The sequence below is a fragment of the Tilletiopsis washingtonensis genome, assembly GCF_003144115.1.
Source record: "Tilletiopsis washingtonensis strain MCA 4186 unplaced genomic scaffold FA09scaffold_2, whole genome shotgun sequence".
NCBI classification, from domain to species: Eukaryota; Fungi; Basidiomycota; class Exobasidiomycetes; order Entylomatales; genus Tilletiopsis; species Tilletiopsis washingtonensis.
In genome coordinates this window covers 59764-68799 of record NW_020311999.1, presented here as the reverse complement: position 1 = coordinate 68799, position 9036 = coordinate 59764, and the positions used below count along the sequence as shown (strand labels likewise).

At 66.7% G+C, this 9036-nt stretch overlaps 4 protein-coding genes across 4 annotated transcripts in view; 2 read left to right on the top strand and 2 right to left on the bottom strand.

The window, feature by feature from the left end:
- Nucleotides 1-1209, top strand: part of FA09DRAFT_324215 (hypothetical protein) — a gene marked incomplete at both ends in the record, with an annotated part of 2007 nt that extends 798 nt beyond the window's left edge. Inside the window, 3 exons of the mRNA XM_025741123.1 lie at nt 101-219; nt 443-552; nt 651-1209. Coding sequence (XP_025600944.1) covers nt 101-219; nt 443-552; nt 651-1209 — 788 coding nt within the window. The remainder of the gene's footprint in view (nt 1-100; nt 220-442; nt 553-650) is intronic.
- A 609-nt stretch (nt 1210-1818) lies between these two features.
- On the bottom strand, nt 1819-3648 carry FA09DRAFT_336077 (hypothetical protein; the record flags this gene model as incomplete). Its single annotated transcript, XM_025743834.1, has 1 exon — nt 1819-3648. The coding sequence occupies one exon, from the start codon at nt 3646-3648 to the stop codon at nt 1819-1821; it is 1830 nt and encodes a 609-aa protein (XP_025600943.1).
- Nucleotides 3649-4963: 1315 nt separating this feature from the next.
- FA09DRAFT_108774 (hypothetical protein) lies at nt 4964-7414 on the bottom strand. The gene has a single exon (XM_025738984.1). It carries the CDS (start codon nt 7234-7236, stop codon nt 5248-5250), a length of 1989 nt encoding a protein of 662 aa, XP_025600942.1. The 5' UTR covers nt 7237-7414; the 3' UTR covers nt 4964-5247.
- A 188-nt stretch (nt 7415-7602) lies between these two features.
- Nucleotides 7603-9036, top strand: part of FA09DRAFT_358036 (hypothetical protein) — a 2498-nt gene continuing 1064 nt past the window's right edge. The window contains exons 1-2 of the mRNA XM_025744902.1: nt 7603-7914; nt 7972-9021. Of these exons, the coding sequence (XP_025600941.1) occupies nt 7762-7914; nt 7972-9021 (1203 nt within the window). The 5' untranslated portion in view covers nt 7603-7761. The remainder of the gene's footprint in view (nt 7915-7971; nt 9022-9036) is intronic.

The window sequence follows — 9036 nt, the reverse complement described above, 5'->3', positions numbered from 1 at the left end:
CCCCCAACCCCCGGCTCACCCTTCCATGCGGCCTCGGCCGTGGGCCTTCGCCTCTCCCCCTCTTGTTGCCCGCGCGACGCGCGTGCCCGCCCGCGCCCAGACGCCTCGCGCTCGCAGCAGCTGCTGAGCCAGAAGAACGCGGCCGTCGACGCGCTGCCGGCGCCCGCGCTGGCGCCGGCGACGATCGAGGGCAAGGCGGCGAGCGATGCGCTGATCCAGGTGAGTGGGCAGGCAGGATGGGGGGCGAGCACTTGCGGTGGGCGCATGAGATGGGACGAAAGGCTAGCAGCTTGCAGCGATACTGCCCCCCCCCCCCCCCCCCCGGGGGGGCCAGGCGCTGTCGTCGCGACGGGCCAGCATGGCCTGGCGAAGCAGCCACGGCGGCGCATCTCTCCTATCGCCGTGCGCCTGTGTGCCATGGTGCTTACTCGCTTGTCGCTAGCTCGTGCACTGCGCCGAGGCAGACCCCAACTTCCTCCTCCTCTGCGCCCGCTCCGCCGACGAGCTCGCGGCGCAGGCCGGCGGCCTGCAAGGTGCCTTTGTCAAGGGCCGGTGAGTTTGAGTTTTTGCGTCGTGGCTGTCGCCCGAAGCGTTGCGCTAGATGTCTTCCAGACGCTGATGCTGGGCACTTGGTGCTCTCTCACCTCCAGTGACGAGGCACTGCAGCGCTACCGCGCCGAGGCCGCCGCAAACGCCGACACGGTGAATCCGCGCGAGGCGTCGCAGAACAGCAAGCTGCTTGCCTTTTACGACGACAAGATTGCCGCACAGGCTCCTCTCGTGGGCGCCTACCTGCAGCACGACGCCGGCGCCATTGCCGGCTTTGTCGAGGCGTCGCGCAAGGCGTGGAAGGCCCTGCCGAGCACGCTGGCGAAGCTCGAGACGCAGCTGCAGGGCACGTATGCCCTCGGCGATCAGTTCTCCCTCGCCGATGTGCATCTCATGGCCTGGCTCGCGCGCCTGCTGGCCGTCGTCAAGGGCCTGCCCGGCGCGCCCGACGACGAGCTCGAGGCGCTCGATGCGGCGCTCAAGCACGAGGTGTGCGGCGGCACCGCTGTTGGTCCCAAGGTGAGGCCGCAGAAGGCTGCCCCGCTCGCTGCGGTGGCACACCATGCTGACCTGCTCTCGCCGAACAAGCTCTCGGCCTACTGGAAGACGCTCAAGACGCGCCCGTCGTACGCGGCCGTGTACGGCGAGGGCCTGCACTAGAGCGCCCCGGCGCGACGCCATGGGTCGGCGCTCTCTCTCGTGGGTTCGTGATGAAGGGGATGTGAGGTCTGAGCGCGAAGTACACGAAAAATCAAAAACGCGATCGAATAGCTGAGCGAGTGTGACGTGTGAGTACAGGGAGCAAAGGAGTGGGAAAGGAGGGGAAGGAGGGAGCGCGATATGTCGCGACGGCGGAGAGAGGCGGAGAGTGTCGGAGCGAGAGAGATGGGCCATGTCGGAGGCGAGAGAAAGGGAGCAAGAGAGGCCGGAGCGTCCGAGCTGAGAGAGTCGGAGCCAGCTCGTCGCAGCACGAGAGGCGCAGCCAACGAGAGACGCAGCCAGACAGGGCGCAGCGAGAGGCTCGCAGCGAAGTGCTCGTAGCGAAAGAGCTGGGCGGCTGAGTCGAGAGCGTCGTAGCGTCGAGTCAAGAAAGGCGGAGCAAGGGAGGCGGAGCGTCGAGTAAAAGCAAGAGAGCTGGAGGCAGATCGTTGCAGCAAGAGAGACGGAGCCAGACAGGCGCAGCGGGAGGATCAGAGCGAAGTCTCGTGGCGCGAGAGTCGGACGTCGAGTTGAGAGCGCCATGGCCTCGCCTCGAGGAGCTTGTAGCGCCTAGGCTTCCTGCTTGACGTGCAGGGCACGGTTGACACGCAGAGTCCTTGTGCTGGCCTGCGGGCCGCTGCCGCTGGAGGGGAACACGTCAGGGCGCGGACGCTGCTGCTGGCCATAGCGCCGTCCTATGCGCTTTGTGTCTCCGTTGTTGGCAATGGCCCAGTCAATAGACACGTGAAAGGCATCTGGCTGGTCACGAGAGTCGTAGAGAGAGAGAGCCGTGGGCCACTGCTCGTGCACAAGCTGTCGGCTCGGCTTTGAGATTGGCATGTGGGGCCGCTCACTGAGCATGGTGCGCAGAATGGGCACGTCCCACTGCACACGCTCCGACGAGACTGACGTGAACGGGAAAATGTCGTTGAGCTGCCCAATGAGCGGCCGCCAGAACCACTGATTGAGCATGGCGGCGGCACGGGCAATGCAGTCGTCCTGCAGCTGCGACGGCGTGACAAGGCGCCCGCTGAACATGGCCGGCAGAAGATGGCCGTCGCCGTCGCCGGCGCTGGAGAGAAAGTTCCGCGTGAACGTGCGCCCGCAGAGGATCAGCGGCACGGCTGCAGCCAGCGAGCCGGCGTGCACGAGGATCTGGGCAAACGTGCTGGCCGCTCGCATCTTTGTGCTGTACCTGCGGCTGCAGCGGTCTCGTTCGTGTGCGGGTACGCTTGCCCTGTCCATCAGCTCGGTGATGAACTGCGTTGCCGTCTGCTTGCGGTGATGACGCTCCACAAGCTGCCCGATATCAGCTAGATACTGAATCAGTGCGTCAAGCGGATCGACGTCGATGGTTGCCTTGATGTCGCGCACAAAGGCATAGTCTCGCGCCTGCGAGCTTGGCGCAGAAGCAACGCCGGATACGCGGGCAATCAGCTTGTTGATGAACTCCTGACACAAGTCGAAGGCGTATGACTCGCAGCCTGGCGCCACCGAGAAGGCGGCATGCCCGAAAGGGCGCGACAGAGCAAGAGCGGCTTCGACATATCGGCTCAGCGCACGCAGGTGCAGGTGATGCGTCTCGGCGCCATTCTGCTCTGTTGCCTCGCTCAGCAGTGACTTTGCTGCTGGAGCTGGGCCATGACTACTGCCTCGAGCAGGCCCAGCATTGCCTGCGCCTGCGTTGATGCAGAGACTGTCCTCGCTGCTGCCACGAGCAAGCCCTGCATCGCTGGCCGCGGCGTCGAGAAAGAGAGTCTCCTCGTTCTCGTTGTACAGCTCGTAATCGAGCAGCTCATCCTCCTCGTTGTCCTCCTCCTCGTCGCCAGCGCTCGATCGGGCACGCTCGTCGAGCTCGAGGCTCTTGCCAGCTGCGGCATGCTCTCCTTCCTCCGCGGCATCGACCTCGGCACTTGCGCCAGTCGCCGAAAGGCGCGCGCGCTTGCTGGGAGGCTCGACGCGCTCGCTGTCGGCGCCATCCGTCGTCGAAAGGCGCGCACGCTCGTTGAGAGGCTCGGCGCGCTCGCTGTCGGTGTCATCCGTGCTCGAAGGGCGCACACGCTCGCTGGGAGGCTCAGCGTGCTCGCTGTTGGCGTGATCCGTAGTCGAAGGGCGCGCACGCTCGCTGGGAGGCTCAGCGCGCTCGATGTCGGCGTCATCCGCTGGCGGATCGGGCATGGCGCGAGAAGCCATGTTGACGAACACGACGTCGTTTTCCGCGCTCTCATCGTCGCTGCCGAACTGTCCACAGTACGCTTGACCTGTGTAGAGCTGGAACTGCGCAAAGTCGAGGGCGCCGACGATGAGGCTGATCAGGCCGATGGCGCGCAGCTGATCGAGAGGCAGCACGTCCCGGTCGTACTGCTCTGCTGCCTCGGAGAGATCAATGACCAGTTGCATGTCGGCGCTGCGCCTGGCGCCGCACTGCGCGACAGCCCATAGAGCGATGCTGCCGCTGCGAGCTCTGCGATATGCATCTGTCGTGCAGAGAGCGAGGAGCTGTGCGGCCCGGCGCTGGCTGGTGACCCGAGCCATGGGGCGTACGCTGAAATACGTGCGCAAGGGAATGTGGTGGTGATGAGCCTGTCCAGCGCTTCTGGTCTGTGTCTATCAAGTAGTACTGACAGGACGGAAATTTGAAGTACGCGGCTTCAGGGGCGACGCCTTGCGGCCTGGCCGATGTAAGTGAGCACCCATTTGCGCCGACGCGCGCGCGTCGCGCCAGCGAAGCAGATGAAGACGCGCACGGCGCGACTCGCCGTCCGCATGCTCTCGTGTGAGTCTGGAGCCCGGCAGAGCGGAACAGGGGCACGGCGCGCAAGATCCCCTGACATCGCGGCGCCTTGAGTGCTCCATTTCGATCTCCGGCGCACCCGCGACGCGGGTCGACATCAGCAGAGCATCAGCAGAGCCGTTAGCAGAAGCATAGCGAGGCAGATGAACGTCGTCCGCGGCGCACACGGCACAGAAGGGTGGCTCCAGTGCGACAGACGGGAACTGGGAAGCGCGGTGCTGCGACGACACACGCGCCAGCTCATCAACCTCATCGCGACACAGGACATGCACAGCCAAGCAGCCCGCGGCGCCGCAGATACGGCTCATGGACCTGCAGTCGCCAGTCAAGTGGCACGCATAGGCAGCGAAGGAATGGACTCAGGACGGAACGGCTCTATGTCGCGCGACAGAGAGACAGGAACGTCGGAAGCAGCTGGAGCGAGAAGGACCGCCGGAGCGAAAGAGGCGTGAACGTCGGAAGCAAGTTACAGCTGGAGTGCGCAAGCCGGAGCGAGCAAGTCGGCACGAGAGGGGCCGGGGAGTGTAGCGTGCAAGGAGAACGGCAGGGCGAGAGAGCAGGAGTGGTGCAGCGAGAGGTGAGGAGCGGCGACTGGCCAGCCGAGAGAGAGGCTCGCTTGGGAGGCGGTTGCACTTGAGGGAGCCGTTGGAGTGGAGGCTGTTCGAGAGTTCGTCCCAGAAAGCGCCTTGTTCGAGAGGTGATCGCACCAGTTCGGAATGCACGAATGTTGGTCGATCAAGAGGAGCTCGCGTCCGAGTGGACACTGTCTGGGAGAAGAACAGAAGTATCGCGAGGAGGCACCTCCTCTCGTCGAGCGAGACGGCCGCAGGCGCGGCGCGGGTCGGAGCTTGCACTAAGAGACATGTGACGAGCTTCGGCAAAAGAGGAGCTGCGACTCCTTTGCTCGCTGCGGCTCCTCTGCTCGCTACGGCTGCTCTGCTCGCTGTACGGTCCGCGCTCTGCGCAGAGCGAGAGAGACTTCAACGTCGGAGGCGAGCGAGAAGTTGAGCCAGAGAGCCGGAGAGAGCGAGTCAGAGAGAGTCTCGGCGTGAGCGAGTGAGATCGAAGGAGTTGAAGCGAGAGAGGCGGCGTGAAAGAGTCGACACGAGAGAGTCGACGTGAGAGAGTCGGCATGAGAGAGTCGGCGTGAGGCGAACAAGGAGGAGCGGCATGGAGTCGAAGTGGGCAGGACCGCAGAGTACGGCCTACGCCTCCAGCTTGACCTGTCCACGGGTGACGTGCAGCGTCCACGTCGTGCTCGGCGGTATACCCACGCCGGTGTATCGTGCCAGACTCGTGCGCTTCGGACGATCCGGACGCTCTGGGGTCCCGTCGTACTGCTTGTCGAGCCGTGCTGCGTCGCGCTCGTCGGCATAGCGGCTCCAGTCGCCCTGAAAGTTGACGGCCGCAGCAAGCCTGTCGTAAGAAGCAAGAAGCGTTGGACGTCGCCGCTGCTCTGCTGCTGCAGCGGAGGAGTCTACCAGCGGCATTTTCTTGCTGGAGATGAGACTCTTCAGCGTAGAGAGGTCCCACTCGGAGTCGCTGCTGCGCGCAACACACACCCTGGTGAACGGGAAATGCGCGTGCAGACTGGCAATGAGCGGCTTCCAGAACGCAGCGCTCATCTGCAGTGCCAGAGGCAGTAGCTGGTTGTTGGAGAGACAGGTCGAGGCGCTGAACGACGCCACGTCGCCGCCAAAGAGGCCCGGCATGAGCTTTGCTGCGTCGCCATTGCTGATGTAGTGCCGTGAGAAGGTGCAGCCGCAGAGCACAATGGGCACTGCCACTGCAAGCGTGCCCGCCTGCACCATGACCTGAGCAAGCACGCTTGCTGCGCGCAGCTTCCAGCGGAGGCGTTGCCGGCACTGCTTCTGCTTCTCTGCTGGGAAATTTGCGCGCTGCACGATGCCATCAAGGAAAGCGCGGTTGCTCTTGCTGCTGGCAGCGCGCTTGACGAGGATGCCGATGTCGGCAAAGTACTGCATGAGCGCGTCCATGGGCCTGTTGCCGAGATCCGTTACATCGATGGCGTCACGGAGCAAGGCGTCATCTTGGGCCTGCGCGCTGGGACGGCTTGCGGACGCGCTGTCCTGCTGCTGCTTGACGAGCGCAGTGATGAAGCGCATGCAGAGGTCGAATGCATACGCTCTGCTCGCTTGGTTGCCGGCGTAGAGCTCTTGCTGTCCGAACGGGCGCGAGAGCGACAGCGCTGCCTCGACGTATCTGCCGAGCGCTCTGGCCACGTGTATCGCCTCGCCCGGACCTCTCTGCTTCATCGCTACCGTGAGAAGCGACTCCTGCTTCTTGCGACGGCCTGAGGGCACGGATGCGCTCGCTTCAGTTGCGTCGCTGTCGATGTACTCATCGTCGTCATCTGAATCTGAGCGCTCCGCTTCCTCCGCTGCTGCGGCTGGCGCCACACTCAGCACCGCAAAGCGAGAGGTGCCAGCTCCTGCAGCGAGCCGCACGCGTGGAGCTCCAGCGGCAGGCGCAGATGTGCCGGGCGCCGCCGCACGAGCCTCATTGTCGTTGTCGAGCGGCGCAGCTGCGGCAGGCGCTGATGAGGCGGACGCCGCCGCGCGATCCTCTTCGTCGTCGCTGATCGCGATGGCCTCGGCGAGCGAGGCACGTGGACGCTTGGCGGGCGGTGCGGCATCGGCGAGACGGGCGCGCTTTGCGTCGCGGCTGGCTTCGCGCTCGTCTGCGGCGCCTGCTTGAAGCTGCTGAGAGGCAGCTGCAGCAGGCGCGGCTGCTTGAGGTGCGCGCTGAGGGACGTGCTGCTGCGCCTGCTGCGCCTGCTGCGCGAAGTTGACAAAGCAGATGTCGTCGTCGTCGCAGAGCTCGTCGGCATCAAACTCGCCCGCGTACGGCTTGCCGCTGAACTGCTCGAGGCGTGCGAGACTGAGGGCGCTCGTGAGATTGATGAGGCCCACTGCGCGCAGCTGGTCCAGCGCCGTGAGATTTGCGGCGTAGCACTGCGACGCAACGGCGAAGTCGAGCTTCAGCTTGGAGCCTTGGACGAGGCCGTGCTGCGGCTGCGGCTTGACATCGACGGCGCGTGCAGCAGCGGTCTCGCTGCGTGCCTGAGTGACAGCCCACTGCGCAACGGAAGCTGTGTGCGCCCGGCGGTACTCTTCAGTGTCGCAGCAAGCCAGGATCTGGCGTGCACGAGCGTTGCTCGTCACTCTGGGCATGGTGCGAGAGAGGCAGAGCGGCGATGGTGGTGGGAAGCGCAGTGCTGCGACGACGTGCGCGCCCCCTCATCAACTTCATGCGGAGGGAGTAAGCACCTGCTAGGCGCATCTGAAGTCTTGATTCGGCTTGTTCAGCTTTTGAGACTATACACGGCAAGATGTTTCATCTCTCCGGGCGAGCCAGCAGCTTAAAGTGTCCGGCGAGCGTGACTGGAGAAGCATTCAGGGGCGATGCCGCGCTGAACCGCATCGCGTAGCGCGTGCAGCGCGGCGGCTCTAATCGCGCGCCGTCCATGCATGCGCCTCTTGCCTCTGCTCCACGACCTCCACTTCACCCTCGCCTCGCACCCTCGGCATGGCGCGCCTCAGCGCCGGCATCCTCACAGGTGTGTCGCAGCGCCACTCGCCGCCGGGCCTCGTCTCACGGCGCGCGCTGCAGTCTCCGACACGCTCGCGGCGCAGCCGGCGGCACAGCGCGCCGACGGCGCCGGCGATGCGGCCGAGGCGCACCTCGCCGCGCTGGGCATGCGCACGCGCCGCGCCCTCGTGCCCGACGATGCCGCTCGCATTGCGGCGCAGGTGCGCGCCTGGCGCGACGGCAGTGCAGACGAGACGCCGTGCGATCTCATCGTGACATCGGGCGGCACGGGCTTTGGCGTGCGCGACGGCACGCCCGAGGTGAGTCAGGGGGAGGGGCACCACGCGGCGGCATACAACCTGCTCACGCTCTCACAGGCGCTGGCGCCGCTCATCGACAAGCCCGCGCCGGGCCTGACGCATCTCCTCGTCGCCGCCTCGCTGCAGCACACGCCGCTCGCGGCGCTCTCGCGGCCCGTGTGCGGCGTGTCGCTGCGGCGGCCGGGCGCAGAGGGATATGGCGCGCTCCTCGTGGCGCTGCCCGGCAGCCGCAAGGCGGTGCGCGAGTGTCTCGAGGCGCTCGGCGCCGCCGGCGTGCTCGCCCACGCCCTCGATCTCGTCACCGGCGGCAGCGGGCGGGCGGTGCATGCGCGCCTGCAGGGCCCAGAGGGCGGCAGAGACGGCGCGGCGGCGGCGGCGGCGGCGCAAGGCGTCGGCGGCACCGAGACGGACACCGGCCATGCGCGCGTCGGCGGCACGGACCGCGGCACACACCATGCGCACCACCACAGCGACCATGCGCACCACCACGGCTCGCACTCGCACTCGCACTCGGCCCCGCACTCGGCACCGCAGCCACGCACGGCGTACGTCACCGTCGAGCCCGGCGCGCCGGCGGGGCGGCATCGGCAGTCGCCGTACGCGCTGCAGCCGCTCGACGTGGCGCTGGCGCTCATTGCCCAGCACACGCCCGGCGCCGGCGCGGCGCGGCGCGAGCCGCTTGCGCGCCTTGCCGGCTGCGTGCTGGCGGCGGACGTGTGCGCGCCGCTCGATCTGCCGCCGCGCGCCACGAGCAATGTCGACGGCTACGCCGTGCTGGCCGCCTCGACACCCGCCGGCGAGTACCGCGTGGTGCGTGGTGGTGGCGCGAGTGGGCCGCCGCAGGGCGCCGTCTGCCGCATCAACACGGGCCAGGCGCTGCCGCTCGGCACCGACGCCGTCGTCATGGTCGAGGACACGCAGCTGCTGCGTGCCACGGCCGCCGGCGAGGAGGAGGCCGTGCGCGTGCTGGCGCAGGTCGATGCACGCGAGAATGTCCGCGCGGCGGGGTCGGACGTGCGCGCGGGCGACGTGGTGCTGCGTGCCGGCCAGCGTGTGGGCACGCTCGGCGGCGAGATTGGCACGCTGGCGTTTCTGGGCTGCGCGGAGGTGAGTGCGGCCGGG